The sequence below is a fragment of the Manis pentadactyla genome, chromosome X (genome assembly GCF_030020395.1).
Source record: "Manis pentadactyla isolate mManPen7 chromosome X, mManPen7.hap1, whole genome shotgun sequence".
Lineage (NCBI taxonomy): Eukaryota > Metazoa > Chordata > Mammalia > Pholidota > Manidae > Manis > Manis pentadactyla.
Window position 1 is genome coordinate 19349016 of NC_080038.1, and position 25369 is coordinate 19374384.

The following is a 25369-nucleotide window of genomic DNA, read 5'->3' on the forward strand; positions in this document are numbered from 1 at the left end:
AGGTTTTTACTTAAACATAAATAATTGTCTCTAGGCCATCTCAAGTTTCCAGTGGAATCAAAGGTATAACTTGCAAACCTTTATTTTTCTATTATTGTTTCTTAATGGTTTGAAATTTGTGTTCAAATTTTTCGTTGTAGTGTTAATATATGATTATATGTAGGACAAGGGGCAAATTGTAATTTTTTTTATCATGGGGTTAACCTAGAAATATGATATTTAATAAAAGGAAAACTTTTGCAGGGAGGGCAGTAAATTCAAGGTAGTGTCTTAGAATTGTCCCAGTAAAGTGAGGACTGCCCTCAGTCCCAGTGAAGACCTCATGGCCAATATTTGGGTATTTCGACATCTGCAGTATTAAAGCCAGCCCTGTCTCCAAAGATGGAAATTGCCATGTGCAGAATGACTTGATAGAAAATGGTGTACATTCTATATAATCTTCTAACAGCAGAATGCGACCAGTGGCACTTCCCCTAAAAAAATAAATTACCCGAAATTTGCAGCACATTCATATTCAATTTCATCACAGCAGATGCTCATTAGTATGTTGTTATTAATTGGTATTCACTTTAGGTTTTGTTTAAAATGAAGATAATAATTAGGTTTTAATTACTGCATCATTCGTGGAGGGGGGGTGTCTGTGGGGAGAGGAAAAGAGTGAAATGCCTCTTAGAGCACTGAAATATTTCCTGATGCTTATTCAGCAACATGTGTTGCCAGGGACTTTGAAAAATAAGTTCATCTTTACAAAAAAATAGGACTAGGATTCTGAAATGAAGAAATTGCTGTGCGTGTTTTTTAAGCCCAGCGTTATCAAGAGCTCACTGTAAATTGTCTACTTGATGGACATACTGAATCAGATGATAATGTGTACTACCATTCTTTCTAATCAAATTATCGAAAGACTTCTTGGAAAAGTAACCCTCACAAGCAGCTGATTAATGAAGTGGCGGCAATGTTTTGTATTAGAACTAATTGAAGTAATCCAAGTAAGTTATTTCTGTAGCCTATGGAAATAATTTCCTTTGCAAAGAAGTACAGTGGAGTTGGCAAACCAGTATTTTTTTCACCCTGTGTTGTTCCTAATTTGCAAAATAGCTAAGTTAATATAGATATTGCAAATAAAATGGATAGAAGCTAAGTAATTTAATTGAGTGGCAGGGAAAACAAGAAGGCTTATTTCAGTCTTTTCATAATCAAGACTAATAATTTGTATAAGGCTTACAGGTGTATGGAAATTGAGGGGTACTGGAATTCTAAAGGCATGTCTTTACTAAAGTACTAGAAATTGCAGCTTTTAATGCATGGAAAGGGGCATTCATATCCAAGGGTTTAAACGTACTCCTTAGACAAAACTTTCTGGAACCCATATCATGGGCATGGCATTGGGTTTTCCAGCTATGTAGAAATCTAAACCTTCCAGAAGCTTATAGTCTAGTTGAGGAAAGTACAGGATCTGTAATGTATCCACTATGTAATGAGTGTTAACTGAAGTGCTAGGTGCTTTCCATATGACACCTTACTATCGTTACAACATTGCTGAGAGGTTAGCCTCATCTTACACATGAAGAAATTGAGGTGTGAATAGGTTGAGCTGTGTGTCCAACATCACCCAAACCTTTAAGTGGAAGAGCCGACTGTCAAACCAGTTTTCAGTCTGACCCCAAAGTCAGTCTGCCATGAGGAGATGCAGACAGGAAACAATAGAAATCATTTCAAGGGACTAGTGTTGTATCATTAAGCAATATGTTTAGGCCCAATGAGAGGTGGAAGATGGGTTCTGTGAATCCCTTCCTTACACAAACATTCATGGGGACCAGCTGCACACCCAGCTATGACCTAGGCACCAGCAGTGTGGAGGGGCACACACGGGGTACCTGCCTCCAGGAGCCCACTTCCTAGGAGATGGAAAGGTGAGCAAACCAGTGAGGACCACCTGGAGTGCAGTCTCTGGGCCCGAGGGAGTGGCAAACCTCTAGGACCCAGAAGGAGAGGTCTGTCAGGTGGAAGGGAGCAGCCCTAAGTATGGAGGCTGGGAGGGCTTCCCAGAAACTGGTGAAGGCTGTGTGAGGGCTGATAAGGTGAGTAGAAACCGGTGGCTCTTCAGGCAAGGCTGGAAGGCCAGGTGGGGTTGCTTAGGCCATGCTGCAGAGGAGGAAGGGAGCACAGGGCCCACCTGCCTGGAGCAGGAGATGATAAGGAGCAGGGTGGGTATGTGGCTAGGCTGGCTGTTTGAAGGGCATGTGAAGAACTCTTGAGAGTGGGCCTGAGGGGTTGGAACTCTATGAGGTAAGTGGTGAGGGTGCTAGGAGGGATTTTTCACCATAGGGTATCTATTAAGGCATTTTCCATTTCTAGACATGTACCTCCTGGTCTTGTGCCAGTAGGGCTTAGAATCTGCTTCATGCTGATTAGAGTAAATTGTGTCTTCTTTTGCAAAGTAATGGGGTTTAATACGCCCTAGTTGTATTTTAGAGTTAAGAGCTGGTTTATTTGTGCTCATAGTAGACAAAAAATGATGTTAAAAGATGAAAAATACTTTTGGGCTAGGTTTTGGGGTTTGGGGAGGCCATTTTCCTTCCTGATTTCATACCATTCAGGCTGAAACCAAGTACGTTTTACTTGTATGGGTATCTAACAGTTGATGACAGAAGGCAGGTCTTGTATATTCTAGGCTGAACGAGAAAGATGACTCAAGTTTAAGATTTTGTAGTGGATAATCTCTAGGGTCAGGAGACCAACTCTTCATACCTCAAGGAATTTAATTCAGGGGCAAGTTATGTTTATTTTCAAGTTGATAAAGAGGTAGTTTTCACTAAATTCTGCTCTGTGCATACAAGTGAAGGAGGGAGAGAGAAGACTGGTTACATTCCATACAAAAATCTGAGAAAGCTAAAGTGAAAGAATGTGTGTGAAACTAGTTCAAAAGAAAATCAGTTGAAAATCGATATAGTACAGCCACTTTGGAAGAAGTTTGGCAGTTCCTGCTAAAGCTGAACGTTTGCCTGCCCTCGTGAGCCAGCATTCCCACACCTAGGTATTGTAATCAACAGAAGTGCAAACGTATGTGCCTCAAAGACATGTACAAGAGTATTCGCAGCAGCACCATTCTTAGTAGCCAAAAAACTGGAAACCACCTAAATGCCCATCATCCATAGAATGGATAAATTGTGATATATTCATTCAGTAAAACACTTCACGGCAATGAGAGTAAACAAACTCCTGCTACATGGCGGTGACATAGATGAATCTCACAGACATAATGTTGAGCAAAAGCAACCAAAGAGAAAATGGTGCAGACTTTATGCTTCTTCACACAAAAAGTTGGTGGTGGTGTTTTAAGGCAAATCTGTTATTATCCTTGGGAAGAAGATGGGAAGTAGCAGGGCAGGGAACAAGGCAGAGCCTCTGGGATGCTAGTAATGTTCTGCTGCTTGTTTTGTGCTGATTACAGAGACTTGTTCACTTTGTGCAAGCTGCACACTTATTATCTACACACCAAAAGTGCACAAATAAAAATTCAACAAAAAGAACAAAAAACTGAAGTGCTAGTCAGGTTTATTGCTGCCCTGTATTTTTGTAAGGGAAAGTACATCCTATCCTAATCTTGAAAACTTGCTTGAACAAACAAGCATCTTTCTCAAAAATAGCTCTCAGGAAAACTTCAGGCTATTTTGGTTAGCATAAATTCCTTTATCTCAAGCCAGGTTGGAGGGATCCGAGTCTGTGGTTCTAAAATTATCTCCAGTACAGGTAATATGCAGCACCAGGATTCTCAAGTCAGACTACCCACTAGAACCACCTGGAGCCCTTAGGAGCCCTTCAAAATCCCCCTCTCCAGCTTTCCACCCTGCATTCTAAGTTAGTTGCTCCAGTGGTGAGGTCTGAGCATCAGAACTTTTTAAAATTTCCCCAGCTGGTTCCAATGAGCAGCCAGGTGAAGGGCCACTGATTTAGAGCCTTGTCAAAAATCTCAGGAGACCAGAGACTATAGATAAATGGAAACAGAATGACTTTTTCATCTCAGAGTACTTTGGCTTGGAGAGACAATGAAGTTGGTGTTGTTTCTAATGTAATCTGATTACAGAGTTACAAAAGAATGCATCAAAAACAGTGGCATTAAAACATTTCCCTTTTCCCTTCATTCCACAATATTTGCTAAATGTCTCCTCTGTGTCAGGTATATCAAAGCGGAATTTTTCCCTATCCCTATGTATGTATAGGGCCCACACTTATTACTCTGTTAGCACTCGGAGCAACTAACTTGAATGCAGAGCGTGATACACACAGTAGCTATTTCAGCTCGGCATTGTCCTTACTAAATCACAATCGGCCACTTTGGTACATGGTGTTCTAACTATAAAGGAAGACTGAAAGAAGCCTAGGCACCGTGTTGAGTGCAATTTTCAAGGAAAGAGCAAGAAATCGAACATTTTAAACCAATAAGTGAAAACTGGAGAGAGAAAGAAATGTTAAAATATCATCTTATTTTCTTGAAGTATTTTCCATCCAATCTTGTACAGTCAAAATGAGCATTTAAGTGTGGGGGAAAAAAACCTGCTGAAGATCTCAGAGAAGACTAGAGAGTGTCAGGTTTCTTGATTAGAAGAATTTATCATCAAAGGCAAAAGAGAAAAAAGATGGTAAGGATAAGAAAAAAAAGCTCTCCAAGTGATCACAAATTAATGGTGCAAAATCAAGAAAAACAAAAGTAGGTGTTGTTCTTGCTAATTTAAACTATAGTTTTCTCCATTTCATGTGTGTTCTTTAAAACGATTTAATTGTATTTGACATTGAAAATCTAATAAGGCCTTTTGTTTTCAACCAGTTTACTAATTGCAAAATATGTCAGGAATCAAAAGGGCAGGAGGTGTTTGTATATTTTTAAAAAATATATAACTCCTTTTTAGTTTTTTTTCCCTATTTTCCTTATCCATTTAGGCAGTGACTTTCAATTAGCCTGCCTACTAATATCAGGTCACTAAACTCCGTGGCTGACGCTTTATTCCTTCATGTGGGTTGTCACTCGTTTGCTTCAGTTGGCTGGCAAAGGTTGTTGTATATCCATTACCAGCAACACAGCACTTTGCATTTCTGAATTGACAAGCAGCTATATTGACCCAGCGCTTATTATGGGTCAACAGCTGCGTTAACCAACGGAAGAACTGAGGGGCAATTAAAATGAATTGGCAAAAATATATCTTCCTAATTTACTCCAATTTGTTATTTATGCTAACATTGTATGGCTTCTATGGTGACACTAAACAGAATGGACCCAATAATGGCAATTAACATAAAAATATAATGGCTAATCAAATTGACAGCAACTGTTTCTCATCATCTCGACACACAATACATTATCAAAACAAACTATTATGAAGGAGGTAATTTCAGTGTTCTATTCAACCTGCAGCATGTGTGCAGTCAGGGAGATGTGTACCAGCAATTACTGCTGAATCTAAAAAACTAAACAAATAACTTAATCGCTGTCGTCCTCCTTTTTTCCCCCCAGGAAGCAGTAATCAGGATTCGCTAAAAATAACTGGTGTATAATAGTATAATGATGATGCATATTGTAGAATAGCTAATAAGAAATAAAATGGGCTTCTAGGTGTATACTTTTTAAGGTAGGCTCAGGTGAAGAAGGAGAGACTCATGGAAGGAATGCACACAAAAAAAGATAATAGCCCTGGCTGATGACTAGCTCCATGTGGGTTATTTCTGCAGCCTAATATTTATAGATCTCATTTATAATGGCCAAAGAAGTTTAAATATACCAAATTTAGTAGCAGATTTTTTAATGGAGTGAGCAGGAAGGTCAGTCACTGAGCTCTAATAACTGAATTTCAGTTACTTCTATACCCAGAGTTGACTATAGGCATTCATCATTGATAGCCAGCTGGGATACTTGGGTCTAATCTCTTACCCAAAAAGATTCCCTTCAAAAGTAATGCTGTTTCCATATCCAGTTGTAGGTAATGGTTTTCCTTAATTTCCTAGTTACATGCTGGTCTGTGGAAGCCGCCTGACCTTGTTCATGGGTTGTACGAAAAACTTGGTTGTCGTGTCATTCGTTGAGTAACTCATCCCACCAACATCTGTAGAATGCCTACTGTGTGAATTAGCTGAATGTCCATCTGCCACTGGTGCCCAACCTGGCACATAGTAGGTACTCAGTTGATGGTTAGATTTCATGTTCATCCAAGGCAGTGAGTAAGAATTGATCATGTGTTTGTCATTTGAGCAGCTAATTTGAGAAGTTCTGAGGGTTTAGTTGTTTCACCTTGGTAAGCCACCTCCAAGGAAAAACCTCAAAAGTTCTAGCTCATTGTCCTCTGACTTAAGGATTTCCCAAGGGTCTAACCCCATAGGAAGAAGGGAAGAAAGTTCCTAGGGCAGTTGATTGAAAGTAAATAGAGCTGCATTCGAATGTGATTCACCAAATCATTCTCACTTTGGTTGTTGAATTGACTTTGTGTGTTTTTCCCCACACAGGATGAGATACAGTTGCTTAGGAGAATACACAGTGACTCTGCATAACCGTGGGAACATCAGTGTTCAGAATGTGTGCTGAATGAATAATAGTTCAGTCATGCCTACTATGATTTGTTGGGTTAGAATTTGCCAAAGTCATTAAACATTTGTTTTGACATGGGTAGGATGAAAAAACCTTGATTGTATCATTGCACATGGTATTTCTCAGAGGTCATCCATTGCCCACTTAGGATCAGCACAGTACAAGTGGTCAAGGGGTTCCTCGAGTCTGCACTTAAATAACCATGTTATGTCTGTGAGCCTATCCCTGACAAAGGCGATAAATTTTTGCCACAAGTCATAAACTTGGGCTCATAGGTTAGCAGGATATGTTAAACAGTTTTCAGAAATTGTTTAACTTCCTGCTAGCATGGACAGGTCCCAGTTAGGAAGCACAGTACCACTTTTCCCAATTAACAGTGCAAATTGTCAGGGGTGCATAGGAATTTGCAATTTGACAAAATCAGTTTTTTGACAGCAGGGGTAATCAGTCTGCAGCTTCGCAAGTAGTAATCTACGATCGAAGTGGCAGGATTTATTCTGAATTATGAAAGGTGTGCATGCTATTGGAGGGGGAACAACCATCAGTGTGAGGCTCTTCTTACTCACCCCCTTTCATTTAAAAAGAAAAAAGCTGCTTGATATGGAAGTCGAAAATAGGGAATACACTCTGTTGAGAGTAATCTCCAATGCTCCCCCTCCCCAGTAGTAGTATTCATTTATTTTCTGTTCTATTGCAGTATTCTGACAAGTCCCTGTACACCCAGCTGTGCTTTTACCGCTACATTTTTGATGTGGACTGTGCACTGGAGAAACTTATTACCGATCATGAGAAAGGTACGTTAAAATACTGTAATTACCTTTGAGTTTAAAGTGGAAATTTGCATCATAAAAGCCAGACCTACTGTCAGGCTGTTCAGGCAGCATCACACTGCTGTCTCAGAAGCAGGCCGTGGGGGCCGTCATGAGCCCAGGCATCGCCTGCATGAGGGGCGGCAGCGCAGGAATCCCTGGCTTTGGCCCCCACAGCCTGTCTCACATTGTTCTCTCTTAAAGCAGGGCTCTGGGGAGGAACATTACAAAAAGGACTCTTTAAATGCTATATTTTGAAAATGGTATTTTCTATAGAGTTTAGTAATTGTAATAAAGTAAGCATAGGCAACGTGATCATTGGACCTACAAAAACCAGATATTACCACTAAAAAAATAGACCTGGAGTGTGTGTCTGCTGTTCACTAAAAGCCTAGGTTCATTTTGAAAGAGAGGAACAGGGTGGAGTTCTTTTATTGACTCCATCCTAAGAGTGCGTAAGATGATCAGGTGCTGCCTGTAACCCTCACACAAGACTTGCAGGCACTGTGGGGCTTTAATGGGTCTGGGGAAAGCTTTGTTACATAACAAAGTATTTGAAAATGTCGTGATGACAAGTGCCTGGGTTTTTTCGTCTACCTGAAAACCACATTGACAACTTTCCTATTACCTGTAAAAAATACAAAAGGTAAATCTATACATTTTTTTATTAGTCACCTGCAGAGTGTTTATGTTGTTTGTCAGTGAATATCAATTCAATATTTTCTTGGTTGGTATTAGGGCTGGAGGCAACCTCAGGGGCATAGAGAAACCTAGTACTGCCAAATTTCTTCCCATAAGAATCCCATGCTGCCCTTGATTTGGTCTTAACTGTTTTCAGTTCTAGTCATAATTGACTTCCATTTTTCCATCTACAAGATAGGCTATAAATCACTTTTAAAATGCCTTGACTTACCTGGTTTTTCTGTCCATCCTTGAATATAAACACTTTATGACTGATGGAGGCATCGATTTTGGGTATTAGTATCTGGTCTTTAGATGTTCAACAAGAACTTGGGCTATCTTATCTCCACAGCAAATTTATATAGAGAAAAGATCTCTTCTGCACATTAGTAACAGTGTTTTCAAAGTTTCATTCATGGCCGATGTCTGTCTAGCCCATGTTTACTTGCAGTATCATTAATAACTGTGTCTCTTTTAGTCCCAAGGGCCTTACCTTAAACGCATTATGAGTTGAGAGAATAAGTACTGATTCTCTGAGTACATGCTCTGTTTCTCTCAGAATTGTAGCTCTTTCTGGGTATCAGTATATTAGAACTTGCTCCTCCTTTACTTCTTTCTGAATCTCGCCTTCCCAGATGTTCTTATACTCCAGGGGATAGACTTCTCTTCCAGACCTCTCCAGAATTCTTACCTGTGGAGTTTAATCAGTCTTTCACAGTCAGCAATTTTCAGAAAGTCCGGAGATTCTTGGAGACATGTGGGAGTGACCTGTAAAGTCACTGGAGACTTGCCCAGCTTTTTAGAGAATATCGAGAAGTGTACATTACTCTCCCAGAAAATAAGAAAGAATAGAGAGGCACTTGGAAGCTTCTGGTTTGGCATAAGGGGAGAAGTATGGACAGAATCTGTTCACTCCCATGATCTGTCGTTCTATTTCATGAGTTTAAGAGTCAGGATGCTTTTTTGTCATTTGCTTCTAATAAATACGCTCTTCAGGAGTTCGGGGCCAAAACTGCACTAAGTGAATTACTGACAGGTTATTTTACATGTCAGAAGGCTCAAGAAAGTAAAGCAAGGGATGGGTAAAAAAATGTATATCTCAGAGAAGAAACTTCATGAAACATTCCAAGAGCCTTTTGTTTTATTTATAGAAACTTTTTCCTTTGCGCTTCCTTCTGCTTATTTATTTTTCTTAAAATGCGGTTTAGGAATGAGTGAATTAGCTGAACTTTACTTGGTCAGGGAGCTTTCAGGTCACTTGGTAATGCTAAGTGTTGGTAAAATATTTTTTAGCAGTGGAATATAAACTGAAACACTGGGTCATGCTTGCCCTTGATCCAAGAACAGAGGTTTCCTAATAAGTGACATTAGATAAGCTCTCTCCTAAGAGTCACCTAGGGGTGTATAAAAATCCAAATCCGTGGATCCTAACACCTACAGATTCTAATTCAGAAGGTATGGGGTGGAGTTTAGGAAGCTCAGCTTTTTAGAAAGTACACCCAGACAATTCTGATGTGCAACCAAGTTTGAGAACCCCTGTCCTAGATGCTCTGAACACATCAGTTGGATGGTTTCTAAATAAAAGAGAATTGAACACAGGTGATAGATAGTCCATAGGGAACAGTTGGAGAACAAAAATTTTCTTATGCTCCATAGGCAGACAATTACAGGGCAAATGTCCATAAATGTAAATTAATGTAACATATATAAAATTCACTTCTTGAAGAAAACAAATCCTACCATTTGCAACAACATGGATGGAGCTGGAGGATATTATGCTCAGTGAAATAAGCCAGGTGGAAAAAGACAAGTATCAAATGATCAAATGATTTCACTCATCTGTGGAGTATAAGAACAAAGAAACTAAAGGAACAAAACAGCAGCAGACTCACAGAACCTAAGAACGGACTAACAGTTACCAAAGGCAAAGGGACTGGGGAGGATGGGTGGGAAGGGAGGGCCAAGGGGGAAAAAGGGGGCATTACTATTAGCAGACATAATGTTGGAGGGGGGGGCACAGGGAGGGCTGTACAATACAGAAGACAAGTAGTGATTCTATAGCATCTTACTTCGCTGATGGACAGTGACTGTAATGGGGTATGTGAGGGGACTTGATGGGGGGAGTCTAGTAAACATAATGCTGCTCATGTAATTGTAGATTAATGATACCAAAATAATAAATAAATAAATAAATAAATAAATAAATAAATAAATACAATTCACTTCTTACTTCATAAGTTGGAGTTAAATGTTCTCTCCTGATTTGCTTTTCAAGGGAGACTTGCCATAAAAATGAGTTGAAAATTTGTGGGGTCCAGAGGGCAAATAGATGTATTCAATTTGGACCAAGGCCAGAACATCAATAGATGTTAACATTGAGAGTCCTGTGAAAAATGACAGTCGTTACACACAGTTATATTATTGAGAATGGAATCTAAGTATCGTCTGTCAACAAGTGCCCTGGAGCTGGCATGTGAACTATTTGCTGTAGACTCTCCTTTACTGTCAGTCCCTAGCAACATTTCCTTCCCTGAGATTGTTTTAACCATTTCCATTAAAAAGCCCATATCTTACGGGTTATAACTGGATGGTGGTTTTAATTTTTGTTTGAAACTGGCAATTTGACTTGGAAAAAAACATGTATAAATTATTTGAAAGAGGTTTATTTATTTTTATGGTGGAAAGTAACTCTTGTCAAAGCTTTTTCCTGTGCTTTGCTTTCAAACGAAGGTTTACAGGCCATTAGTCCATAATGTGAATTAACCCCATTTGGTATTTTTCCCTTTGCTTTAAAATGGTAAAAGGACTGTTACTCACTTTGGTGAAGTGTTTACTACATATTTACTGTAACTACAGAACATTTTAAAAATCTTATGTCTGTGGGACTTTGGCATTATTACTGTAACTGCTCCAGAATGTACATAGATGGCATAATAGATCCAAAGGAAGTTTTAGAGGAACATAGTGGCAATATATGAAGCAAAAATCTGTTTCCACCATGGCAGTCCCTAATGGGCCTGTTTGACTACTTCATCCCATGCGGCCTTGGCCTGAGTAGGGATAAGGGAACAGTGGGAGGAGACATGAATCAGTTCAAATCTTTGCCCAAATGTCTAAATTAAGTCTGCTTAAAAACACAGGAGAAAAGCAGCTGCTATAGAAAGTAGTATGGAGGTTTCTCCAAAAACTTAAAATAGAAATGCTATACGACCCAGCATTTAACCAAAGAAAAGAAAATCACTAATCCAAAAAGATACACACTTGCCTATGTCTAGTATAGCATTATTTACAATAGGCAAGATATGGAAACAACCTAAATGTCCATCAGTAGATAAATGGATAAAGAAGGCATGGTACATATATACAATGGAATATTACTCAGCCATAAAAAGAAATGAAATCTTGCCATTTGTGACAGCATGGATGGACCTACAGGGTATTATGCTAAAAAAATAAGACAGAAAAAGACAAATACCATAGGATTTCACCTACAGGTTGAAGCTAAAAAGCAAATGAGCCAACAAAGTGAAATAGACTCATCGACACAAAGAGCAGACTGGTGGTTGCCATGGCGGGGGTTCTGAAATGGGTGAAGACAAAGAAAATTAGAATGTGTGGTCTCTTCATCTGGGTGATGGTTACATGGGTATCTACACATGTCAAAATTCATCAAGCTGTATGCTAAGATTTGTGCATTTTATTGTATGTACCTCAATATAAAAATGTTTTTAAATCAGAAAAAAAATTTTGATCACTTAAAAAAATGCAGGAGAAAGAATCTCTTGCTTTTTTCAACTGAACCCTTTTTTTATTTGGCAACCATAGAAACAACACATACATATTTCCTATTATGTTTTGAGTGCCAATCCATATGTCAGAGAAACAAAATTGGCCAATGCTCTCTGTCCTGGAGTAGCTTAGAGCCCACTGGGGACAGACAGAATGAGCAGCAGCTAAGAGTGATAAACCATGGATCTGGTCATACTGTTTTGGAAGCAAAGAAAGGGAGCCACTAGCTGCCTTTTTTTTTAGTAGACTTTATTTTTTAGAGCAGTCAGTTTTAGGTCCACAGCAACATTTGAATGGAAGGTACAGGGATTTCACATATACCCCTTGCCCCCACACATGCACAGCCTCCCCCATTCTCAACATCCCCCACCAGAGTGGGACATTAGTTATAATTGATGAACCTACATTAACACAGTTATTCACAATCCCTAGTTTACCTTAGGCTTCACTCTTGGTGTTGGACATTCTATAAATTTGGACAAATGTATAGTGACACTTATCTACCATTGTAGTATCATACAGAGTAGTTTCACTGCCCTAAGAAACATCTTTGCCTCTCCCAACCTCATCCCTTCCTTCCCACTAACACCTGGCACCACAGATCTTTCTACTGCCTCCATAGTTTTGTCTTTCCAGGATATCATATATTTAGAATCATACAGTACATATCCTTTTCAGATTGGCTTCTTTCACTTAGTAAGATGCATTGTAAGTTTCCTTTGTGTCTTTTCATGGCTTGATAGCTCATTTCTTTCTAGCACTGAATAATATTTCATTCTCTGTACCACAGTTTATCCATTCGCCTACTGAAGGACATCTTAGTTGCTTCCAAGTTTTGGCAGTAAGCAATAAAGCTGCTATAAACATCCACATGCAGGTTTTTGTGTGGACATAGTTTTTAATTCCTTTGGGTAAATACCAAAGAGTGTGATGCTGGATTGTATGTTAACAGTATGTTTAGTTTTTTAAGAAACTGACAAACTGACTTCTAAAGTGGCTGTACCATTCTGTTTTCCCCCTGAATAAGACTTCCCATTGCTCCACATCCTCACCAGCATTTGGTGGTGTTGGTGTTCTAGATTTTAGCCAGTCTAACAGGTGGTGTCTCATTATGTTTTCAGTTTGCATTTCCCTGATAACATGTGATGTGGAGTGTGTTTTCATATGCTTATTTGCCATTTGAATGCCCTCTTTGGTGGGGTGTCTTTGACTCATTTTTTACCCAGGTTGTTTGTTTTCTTTTGTGTTTTAAGAGTTCTTTGTTTATTTTCGGTAGTGGTCCTTTATCAGATGGGTCTTTTGCAAAATCTCTTCTCTCAGTCTGTGGCTTGTCTTTATTCTCTTGAACACTAGTTGCCTTTTCACTTTAGTGTTTGATGCTTATTCCTAAAAAAAAACAAAAAACAAAAAACTTTTTTTCTGTTCCTCTTCTCTCTTACCAGATGCTCATCTCCTCTTAATGCTCTGTCAGCTCTTTGTAGGAGGATGGTATGTTAGGCACTGTGCCTGCCATAATAGAGTATCACAGATTGGGTGGCTCAAACAATTGAAATGCATTTCCTGACAATTTGGGGGCTAGAAGTCTGAGATCAAGGTGTTGGTAAGGTGTGTTCTTGTGAAGCCTCTCTTATTGGCTTGTAGATGGCCATTTTCTCCCTGTCTTCACCTGGTCGTCTCCTCTGTATATGTCTGTGTCCAAATCTTCTTTTCTTGTAAGGACACCAGGCCTGGTGGTTTAGGGTCCATCCTGGTGACCTCATTTTAACTTAATTACCTCTTTAAAGACCCTATCTCCAAATACACTCCCAGGTACTGAGAGTGAGGATTTCAGTCCAGCTTCAATATGAATTTCGGGGGGACACAATTCTGCCTATAACAGATGGTATTCTTGGTGAATTTTTCCATAAGCCCTTTTGAACATGTATTTGTCTCTGCCAGAATTGAAACCCCATTTTTTAGGACTCTGTTGATAAAAGGAATTGGAGCTACAGCATAAAGGTTAGCGAAAATATGATGCTTTAACCTTAACCTTATGAAAAGCATCTGTTAGGAAACTCGACTTCTCAGTGGAGTTTAGTTAGGCCTAAGAGGACTGTTCTTCAGGTCACCCCTGTTTCTTGCAAAGGGATGTGGGTGGCCTAGAGTGTCACAGCCTACTGAGCAACACCTGTCCAGGTTGCTCTGCTCCTTGCTCCTGTCAGCCAGGTGAGCTCTTACGGTCACTTCCCCTCTCCGGCTTTGTGCTCACCTGCTTGCTTTACCTGTTCCTTCTGAAACTTGTTTCCAGTATTGTCGTCCTTCTGTCTTTTCTTTATGCCTGATGGTAACATGTGTAGGCAGTTATTGCCTTCCGTGTCTCCCAGGACTAGGCTGTCCCTTCGTAAGCTACTTTATAGCTTCCTCTCATCCTTTCAGATATCTAACACAAGTCCTCACAGCTGCCCTGTGAGGTAGCAGTGGGCTGTGCCCGTTATATTGATGACAAGGTTGAGTTAGGGAGTATAAGCTTCCTTCCTTTGCATCCCCATTGCACCCTGTGAGAGCCCTTCTCAGTGCACTTGTCCTGAATTGTTTTGATGCTTTTTTACATTGAGTTCATTGAAGCAAAGGGCTGTATCTTGTTTATGTGTCCTTTTCTGTTTGAGGCAGCTCACTAAATTTTTGTTGCATGAATTCTTAGTGGAAAATAAGGCCACACAAGCAATTTCAAGGGTTTTGGAGGAATTAGTCCTAGGAAACAGTTCAGGCTGTCAATGGAAGGCAATGTGCAGTAAAATTACAGAACTTCCTGTATTGCTTGGAGTGATTCACATACCATAAAATCTGTCGTTTCAACTCTTTGCAAGTGATGCTAAAGACAGATGACGAGGTATCTCTCTCATTTTACTGATGCTAAATTAGAATTGAATCAAAAGAACATCCAGCCTCTTAACTAGTGAGTGAGCCAAACCAACTGCCCCTCACCCACCCTGCAGTAAGGTCTTGTTCTCCTGCTTCTCCCTTAGCTAGTTACACTTGTGATCTCGTAATGATTGTATTACTTGGTGGAATATGGTGACCCAAAAAAGAGACAACAGCTAGTAGTGAAAAGTGAGGGAATCTTAAAAAAATGCTGTATTTTTTTTTTTAGCCAGAAAATAAGAGTTTTGTGGAAGAAATTATAAGCTTTAGTATATGTGGGTATTTGGAGACTTCTGAGGGTCCCAAGACAGGTCCCTTTTCAATGTTAAGGATTCCTATTCTATTTCCTGAACTGCTAAAGTGAAAGCAGGGGAGTTTTTTCATTGCTGGAAGTACTGAAATAAAAGTAGCGAAGAACCACTGGAGTCCTCTTTAAGCCAGTGACATTATTTGACATTCTACTTTCTTAAATCCTCACAAGGCATTAAAAAGAAGGCTGTGTCAGAGAGACCCTATCTGATCCAGTTTGTGTATCACTTTAAACCCGTGGGTTGTCCTACTGAAAACATTGTTGACTATTAGAAATGAGCCTTCTCTGAGTTTTTATAACTAATAACAAGTACAGCACGCAAACAATTCACACCCACCCAATACATGAAAGTAAAGGTACAGGTGCACTTCAGCACCAATTCCCTCTTCTTAAAATTACATTTTTTATTGTAAAAAAGGTTTCTTTAGAAAAGTAGATTTTGAAATGGGTAACTTAAATTCCATTTTCCTTTTGTTTCATTATCTTAAAAATAAAAATGATCTGAGCTTTTTTTTTTTTAACCGTTCCTTTGATTAGTTTAAGTGAATTTTGATCATGGGGAACTCTTATTGTGGCAATTCAGAATATAGTTAGCTATCTGTTTATGGTTAGGGAGTGTTTGTAGAAACATAAAAGAATTTTGATAATAGGAAAAATGGCTTACATATATAATCCTAAGCTTCTGGTGGTGGTGGTGGTGGTGGTGGTAGTATTGGATACCAGATAGTTTTTTTTTTTTTTGCTTTACACATATTGTGCAATTTTATTATATATATACATATATACAAACACACACACGTACACATATGGTTGTATTTCATATATATATAACATATACATATATAATTTATGTTTAATAATTATTGTAACATCCTTATGTGGTAAATATCATTATTAATTCCATATTAATTCCATATGGAGAAAAGTTAGGGTTAAATAGATAAGGCAGTCAGTCATATGGGTAATATGTGGCAAAGCTGATATCCAGATCTAGGCAGTTGAACTTCAAAGGCCAAGGTCTTAATTTCTGTTATACTGATTCCTGAAAGGAGTAAATGAAATGTCTACTGGTATCAGATTAAAATAGCTTGACACATCCATTATATCTTAAGAAGACCATCTAATCAATGTAAAAACTTAGATACCAGATAGTTTTAACCTATTATGACTTAGGGAAATACTAACACTATGATGTTCGAAGTCCAAAACTGAGTAACCATTATGATTCTAACTTGTGGTTTCTCATAGGCAAGGTAGAAAAATTAGTAAGAAATACTAGAATTGTTTACAGTTGTTATCTCTGGGTGGATTATAGATCATTTTTATTTTCTCCTTTATATTTGGAGGTAATTCCCAAGTTACATAAACTAAGCATGTACTGTGTTTATAACAAGAAACAAATTACAAGCACTGAAACTTTACAAAAAAAATATTTTACTTAACTTGGAAAACATTGTTCAAATTAGCAGTTGAGGGAGAAAATAACATACAAACGAACTCAACTTTCTTTTCTCCATGTATTTTTTTTTCCAAGTCAAACCTAGGACCATGTTACTCGAAGTGTGAACAACATACCAATAGCAGCATGGACATCACCTGGGAACTTGTTAGAAATGCAAAATATCAGGTCTTCCTCACACCAATTGCATCAGCCTCTCTACTTTCACAAGATTCCCAGGTGGTTCCTGGGCACATTAATGTTTTGAGAAGCACAGATCTAGGACACTCCCCTCTTAATAACTAAAACCAACATCCTTTTTATTCAGTCATTCATGAGGGCCATCTTTTTGGCAAAACTTTAAAATAACAGATGAGTGGGCTACGGAAGGCCTACCCAAGTTTAAGGTAGAATGGGAATGGCAGCCTGGTCTTTTGAAATGTATTCTGTAATTAAGCTTAAAAACATGGTGGCTGGCAAGGCCTAGGAGATGGAAGAAAAAAGCATGACTTCTTCCAATGTATTTCTTCTTAACTAAGAAGAAAAGTAAAGGAGAGGTAAGTTAGGATTTTCAAAATGGCTTTCAGCTTCTCAAGATTAGTGGCTTATAAAAGAGAACTGGAATACAGTTCTACACCCACTTCATGTAGAGGCCACTTTGCACATACCTGGCGTAAAGTTTCACCCAGTCACTGCATTCTGGGCTTCATTACAATATGGATTTAGCATGTTTGTTCAGATTTCAAGGCACTGAACTAGAATTTTTTTGAAATGAAAACAAGATTCTATTTCTTTTATTTTGCTGCTAAAAAGTGTGCTTGAGAATTTACTTTTCCTACTGTTCCTGACTTTTCTGTTCTATTTTTATGCTCGGTACAAGAATGAATGACAACATTGATATTTTCCAAATGGCAGCATGGAGCTCCTTCTTACTGCTTTTTTTTTCTCTCTGAATACTCCCAGTTTTGTTTTTGCTTTGTTTTTTAACTAAAGATGACTTTACAACGCGGCAGAAGAGAAACTACATTTTGCACAAAATTGTCACTGTAGTTGCATGGCCCGTTAAGAGGAGGTGTCTTCTCGGCATTTTCTGTCATCCTCTTTAGGAGAGCTAAAGTAGTACATGACCATTGCCATATATTTGGGCAGCAAACTTCCCAGATTCTAATAATGTGCCTTTCCTTTAAGCCCACTTCTGTAAATATGCACTCAACTTCTGTACTTTTATGTGTAAATGGACCTACAGGCACGTGATGGTAACAGATGTGTTGTTAGTTTTACAAAATCCTTTCCTTTTACAGTTTTTCAATGGGCAGCAGGTTCCTTGCCCTTTTGGAGTGACAAGTGCAGCAGTACAAACAAGGGCATCGATGTTGCAGCATCTCTGTGATGACACTCATGGGTGGTCTGCACTTGCAGAACGTATTGTCATTTTTGGGGTGTTGAGAGTAGGAAAGACCTGTTAAGATTTTTTTTCATGTACTTTTAAGAAATATACTTCTGTCCCCAGTCACCAATGAGGGAAAAATATTAAACAATTTTCAAGCAGTTAGACCATAATGTGAGCTAATCACTTTATTTTGAAGAAAAGTATCTTTAAACAGCTGAGCTAGTAAATTTACTTTTAAAATGTATTGTGCTTACACAGTAGATGGTTTTATTTCCATGATGTTTTTTACTACATAATTATACATCTTAATTACGTAATTACTATCATAATTATTATGTAATTGCATGTACTTCCACTAATTACAAAATCAGGAAGTGTAATTATCCAGTAAAAACTTTATGAAATTTCATGCACAAAAAATTACTTAAAAGGCTATTCCAGTGGTCTACTGGAAGGCTTGCCATGGTTAGACTTAGTCCTGACTTTAGTTTAGAACTTGAACCCCTAGGCCAGGACAAGAAGGACAATTACAGACAGACCAACACTAAACTGAGTATTATGATATAGGTAAGATGGCCGTTGTTCCTTATGAGTTAAAGTTGGGAAACAGTTGAATTTCTTTCTACTTGTGAATTGGAGTAAGAATAAGTTCTTATGTTTGAGGTAGGTATCACAAAAACTGTCAACAGCAAGGGCATTTCTTTCTTAGGAACGAATTGATTAAAAGGTTTTGACAATCAGAGCATTTAGGTTGCAGAACAACCAGGCCTTCTATAATGGCTGATAATAGCTATCTATCTTTAAAAGCGAAAATAATAATAATAATTTCATTGTTGTTGTTTAAAATTTTGTTTCTTGAGTTTGAAGAGGACTTTTTTTTTTTCCAGTCTGTGTTTATATTTACTAAGTTAGGAGCTAATGTATCAGAAGAGCATAATCTTTTCTACTACTACCTGATGTCAAAAGCAGCTTTTGAGACATAAACATACACTTACTTGCAAACATGTAACATCAGACCCTAAATAAAGACAGAAGGTTTAATTCAATAAAGCTATGATGCCGTTACCATTCAAAACGACATACAAATTGCACAGTGAAACAATAGTCATGACAGCAAATTAGATATGACATCTAAATTACACTACAAGGAGAAATCCCAGAACCATTTTTGGTCTCTAGGAGTCTATTTTAGCCCAGGTTTAAAACCCAGTCTAGAGACTGCTGTATTGTCTAAGTAGGATAATGTTGTAGAAGACTAATTGGAGGTTGGTTGAATTAATTGCAGATTAATTAGGAGGAATGGGCTTATAATACTCATGGCAGAGAAGAGAGTAGATCCTGTATCATGATAGAATGTACTATAAGTTTCAGGATTATTGAATTATTGATATTTGTGTAACATCTATAATAATCTGTTATAACATGACCTAAATAAAGCACTTGGTAGATATGCTAGATTTTCTTCCCTTCAAAATTAGTGCTTTTCACTGGAAGTGTATTGAATCAGTCCATTAGAATGCATAGCAGTTACTTCTTTTAAAAATGCAGCCTTAAACATTAAAAGGGTTGGTCATCTGAGAAACACGCAATATTCTGTTTTTTTCCTTAAGCCTTTCGGAAGAACTCATTGTAGTTTTATCAGTTATTGACTTTCTGGCTTTTTTATACCAGCTAAAATTTGTAATAAATGTAACTTAAAAAAAAATCAGTGAAAGATATGAAAACACCAGCCCCGCTTGCTTCAAGCAAATTAGAGGGTTTACAGTCATCCAGAATTTTCATGCTCCCAGAATATTTGGGATTTAAAGAGGGTTAGTCTGACTCCACTACTTTTCTCTAGCAGTTTGGGATCATTTTTAAATTGCATGTTCTCTCCCTCTTGGGAATCTTTGCTCATTTACTTAGCTCAGAATTTAATGTCTTTGTCATTTCTTATTTGCCTTAACTCGGTTGTGATAGCATTTCTTCTCAGAAGTGTTTGTGCCCTTGCCATGAGATAGCGCTTGCCTCTCATGCATCTCCTTGATCTTTTGTTTTTGTTTTGTTTTATACCCATTGCCTTTGCCATTTCAGAATAGCCTTTAACGGTTAGAAGTTAAGTGTTTTTGCTTCATCCTTGCCTCTGCAATTATGGTGCAGATTTAATTTTTAAACTGACTTAATGATCACACTTTTTTCTGTTTGGCTTTGCCTTCTTGCTTTTCATGTAAATTGGCACATGTTTTCATTATCCTCTGTAATTCTTTAAATTTCTCATAATCATTGGAGGGACTCCACCCTGACTTTTAAAGTTTAATCGCATCCTGATGGTGTCTCTAGTTACCCAGTAGTCCCAGACCCAGACCTGCTGTTGATTTGCACGTGATTTAGTCAGTGCCTATTTGCTATTTTATGCTGTTGTGTCATGTCCATATAATAGATGCTAGCCCCTCCTATTCAAGAAAACCCATCATCAACTGGACTCATTCTTAGAGTAGTTCTTCCTGTAGTTGTCATGAATTTATTCAGATCCAACAGTGTTCTCTTAACTTGTGGCAGACAGGACGGTAACTAGACAGAATTAGTAGCCTGTCATTGAGTTCAATTGAATTAATGCAGATTGCATTCTCCCCATGCAAAGGCCCTGGGAAACCTTTCTTGCCTTGGTCGATGAGCCCACCCCTGCCTTAGCACCGTCCCTTAGAGCTTTAGGCTTAAACCAGCTGTGCTCACAAAAAGATAGGTTTACTGGCTAATTTTAGGCACTGATGTACTTTTTTTTGTTTTAAGAAACTACTGTAAAACCCAAATCACAAATAGGATTGCAAAGCCAGGTCTGTGTGTAGGTCTAGTTTTCTGTTTCTCCCTCGTTTATGCCCACCCCCAAAATGCATTCAGTGAGTGCTTGTTGAGTCTCTGCGTTGTGTGGTATGTAAAGGACACAGCATAAATAAGACCTGGTTCCAGCTTTAGAGGTAATAATTCTGATCACCTCTTACTCGTGTATATCCTCTAACACCCGCTCTTTAAAGGGCTTTGCTTTTTATGAACACTCACATCCATTATCTTTTACTTTCCCATTAGATAGAGTAGTTGACATTTTTCAGATGAAAACACAACCTCAAAGAGATGAATTGACCCTCCCGAGGTAGCAAAGCTGAGGAGTGTGAGAGCCCAGCGTTCTTTGTGCTGTGTCACTGCCGCCCTGTTCTTAATCTAGTAGGAAAACTTCAACCTGAAGGCAGAAAATGTGAGACAAGGGAACAGGCTGCAGTGCTGCAGAACTCCACCTGTAGCTCAGGGAAGGCCTCCCAGTGGAGATGGAACCTGAGTTGGACCTTGAAGAGAGGCTGAGGTTTTAATAGGCACAGATGCAGGCATGTAGTTTGAGAGTAAGTTTTGTCTTTCTTGCTGTTCTTTAGTGCTCTATTGCTTATGTAGCCTCCATGAATCAAAGAACCTCATTTGACAAATGCATGATGATTTTAAAACCTATCTGAATTGGAGGTTTAGTCAAAAATTGCTTATTAAGAGGCTGGTTTATGCAAAGCTTTAAACCCAGGACTGGAAGCTGAAAGGCTGTTAGGTCTTCGCTCCCACTGGAACCAGTGGTAGTACTTTGAAAGAAGTTGACTCCGTCCTGCAGGATACGTCTGTCAGAAGTGTATCAAAATGTTTTCCTATCTTAAATAATTTAAGTCAGAATATAATAATGTAAGTATTTTGACATGAAAATGTTACATACTGTGATATATCCACTTATCTTAAAACAGATGTCTGACTTTTAAAGAAAGAAGTATGGCAAGACAAAACAACAGAAATAGGAATTAAAAGAGATGAATGACAAACTGAACTAGTTTTGTAAAATAAAGTCTTATTAGCACTATGACCATAGAATATAAAAATGTTTTACTTGAAGCATGATTTTTTTTTAACTATCATCATGATAAACATTTAGACATATTTAGGACCTGTTTATGAAGTAAACATTTGCTACTGAAATGATTCCTATATTTTATTGGTATATATTATCCTACCCCCCCAAAATTGTAGATGCTGAAAAGTCAGTAAAATCCGAGATAAAAGAGAGGGTCTGAACCTGGGCCTGTCTTCAGGAAATGATTCAGCAAAGCTCACTTTGGTCTGTCTCAGTGGAGGCTTTATCACTTTTAACAAATGTGCCACAGTAAATTTATTAGTATGCTACAAAGAAATTTTCAAAATAATTAAGACTAAACTACACTTGTCAAAATAAATGAATGAAATACAATTTTGAATCATCTTTCTTCACTTATTGCTCATTTGCATAATTCAGTAACTTACACAGGAATCTTTCAGTCATTGGTGTGAATTAGCAAGGTTCTGCTATTCCATGTTGTACGGGTGGGAATTATGCTACCATGTAATTAGCTATTCCAGACATGGACTAACGGGAAATACCAAAGGGCATAGCAAACTCTACAGAGACAAGGCAGGGAATCTAAAGACAAGAGACAATCAAAGACACCCAACAAACTCAAGCTGGTAGACCACAGGGAATTTTGAATGAAGCCTCTTAATTTATTTTGAGAATAAGAAATCGGTAGTATGAGAGAAATCTCAACAAGATTAGCTGACTAAGCCTACTTAAAAAAAAATATCTCTTTAGTGCATGGTGCGCCAGGTTAACCACTCCTGTTTGTTAGTCTGTATACAGCTCAACAAATAGCCAGCGAAGCCTTTCATGGGTATATAGTGGCTTTCCATTGAGGTTTTCACTCTTTGAAGGAGGTCGTTTATAGCAATGAGATCTGTAGATGCAAATTGCTTTCCCTATATGTGAGGGGTCATTCCTTTCACAGCAGACTTGCTCATCTCTTTTATAGAGGTTTTGTTGTTTTTCTGCCGCTCCCAAAGCAATGATGGGAATCACACACACACCCCATAAACCCCCCATCTAACTTAGCATCCAAATCTTTTCCTTCCAGCTCTGTGAAACTTTTGTGTGCAGATCTTTGGGAACAAAACAAGCTGTTAGCAGCAGCCTTTAGCCCTGCATTAGGAAACTTTTCCCTTCATTCAACCTGAATTGTCATCTCTTTAGATATGCCTCTCTTTCTCACCTAATTCTAAAGAATTACCATTCTTATCAAAGTAGAGTATCACTATAACATGCCAGGGTATGTAGAGAATTCTTGGAAACACTGTCCTGAAAATGTCATTTTTAGTTTGGCTCCTAAGTAATGCAAGCTCATATGAACTAGAGGGACAGAGAAGTGAAGGGCTCGATTTAATTCAGGGGTTAGCTATGAAAACCTAACTTCTGATCCTATTACTTAAGTGGAGGGAGAGAGAATATTTCTCTGCTGCCTGAGCTTTTAAAAGTATCATACAAACATTCATAGATTTTCACCTGTAGTGTTCAGGAGCCTTGGGAAAAAGGGCTTTCCCAGCGTGAGCACTCTGTGAATACTTGCTGTTTTGTGCCTTCCTTCCTTCTGCTGGCATTTGTTGAGCACTGACCTGGGCTCCTGAGAAACAATGAAGAGTAGTGGTTAAAAGTCCCCACTGAAGGGTGGCTGGTTTAAGTTTTGGCTTTCCACCTCTTGGTAGATAAGTACCCCTGGGGTATGTGACATTCCCTATGCTGCCTTGGCTCTACAGCTGGAATGAGAGCAGTGCCTGCCTCACAAGGCTCTAGATTAAACAGGGTGGTATGGGAATGGTGTGGTATGTAAATTGCCTGGAACGGTGCCTGGCACCTAGGAAATGTGCAATAAAATGTCAGTTGGTTTTATTCCTTCTGAGAGTACTTCATCCAAACCACTTTTATAGTATTTAGTATTAAGTTACTGTATCTGAACTGGCTTTTGTAGCTTCTCATTGACCATTTTTTGCTCATATTTGTATCCCCAGCTTCTAACACAGTACCAGACAAGTTCTAAGTAATCGAGTCTTACTTGCTGGACTGTGACAGTGTGAAAAAGGCATGGTCCCTACTCTCAAGGAGCTTAAACTCGATCTTGGTAACTGTTTTTCAGTCTTCTTCTTTATGAGAATAGCATTCATGTCAGAAATATATTAGAAGAGATGAATTTAATTCTCATCAGTACTAATAGCGGATTGAAAAGTGAATAATCCACAGACAGTTTCCATTTTGTGTTTAGATATGTCCCTTTGGCATGTGTTCTGTTAATATTAAGCAGTCAGTAATAACTCCTGGCTCTTTTATAGGAAGGGTAAAAAATAGTTGTGCTTAAAACAAAATGAACAAAATAGCAGTAGACTCATAGACACTGAGAAGTGACTAGTGGTTTCCATGGGGGAGGGGCTGAAGTGGGTTGGGTGGATGAGGAGGATAAAGGGGCACAAAAATTCTCAATCCTAATGTGGGTTGGTCACAGGGATGGTAGTACAGCATTGAGAATATAGCCCGTGATTCTGTAACATCTTCCTATGTTGACAGATAGTAACCACACTAGAAGGGGTGAGGATTTAATAATAAGGGGAACTGTTGAACCACTCACTGCACTGTATGGTTCAACAACTACTCACTTGAAACCAATATAAGATTGTGTATCAGCGATACTTCAATTTAAAAAAAAAAGTTGTGTGTGTGTGCAGAAGGTCAGCCAAACCAAGTGCCAACTCATGGATCTTTTAGCAGATTTTTCTTAACAACCAGGGTGTATCTTTTATATATTTTTGAAATGACAGGTGCCCAGATGCCACCACCAGATATCTGATTCAGTAGGTCTGGGGTGGGGCCCCAGCGTGGCTGTGTATTTTTAAAAGCTCTACAGTGACTCCGATGTGTACCCACAGTCTTAATAATCTTGGAGTTAGTGAAACTCTTCAAACTTTAATACTGCTTTTTGTCATGTATTAAGTTTGACTTTGATATAGAAAAGGAGATTGGGTGGCATCTAGATAACAATTTAAATAGACAGTACAAAGGAAAATGAAGTCAAACACGTGAATTATTTCCTAGATAAAGGAATCATTTATGGTACAATATGAGCTAATACAGCATTTGAGAATAAAGTGAAGGAAAAAAGTGGGCCAGGGAAAAATAAACAGGAAGCTGTTTTCTGGTAATAAGCAAATGGAAGATGAAATAAATGCCTTTCAACAAAATTGGCTCTAAAGAACATGTTATTTTCCCCATTAACTTACATCATAAAAGTAGGAAAGGGCTGCCATGGAGGGTGGGGCATCCTTAAGGAGACTGGCGGGGTAACTGAGAAGGTATTGAGGCAGAGGCTAACCCAACCCTGGCGCTTAGGCACCTCCACAATTTGGATTTCTGGAACTTTTTGCACCTGTGTCCTCTTCTACTTAGCTCTCCTGGTAGATCAGTTTGTCTGATCTGAAGGGTCTGGGACAGGGTGGTTGCTCTGGAGGCATTCAGAGGGTACCATGGCACCATGGTTATAGCTTGGTCTTACCTTGGGTCTCCTCGTAGGAGAAATAACTTGGCTGGTACCACTTCTCAGCACTGGGGTTTGGGACCTAG

The 25369-nt window shown here is 38.6% G+C and overlaps 1 protein-coding gene across 1 annotated transcript in view; it reads left to right on the forward strand.

Moving 5' to 3' along the window:
- POLA1 (DNA polymerase alpha 1, catalytic subunit) overlaps positions 1–25369 on the forward strand; it is a 288452-nt gene that overhangs the window by 221556 nt on the left and 41527 nt on the right. Inside the window, exon 36 of the mRNA XM_036912786.2 lies at positions 7275–7371. Coding sequence (XP_036768681.2) covers positions 7275–7371 — 97 coding nt within the window. The remainder of the gene's footprint in view (positions 1–7274; positions 7372–25369) is intronic.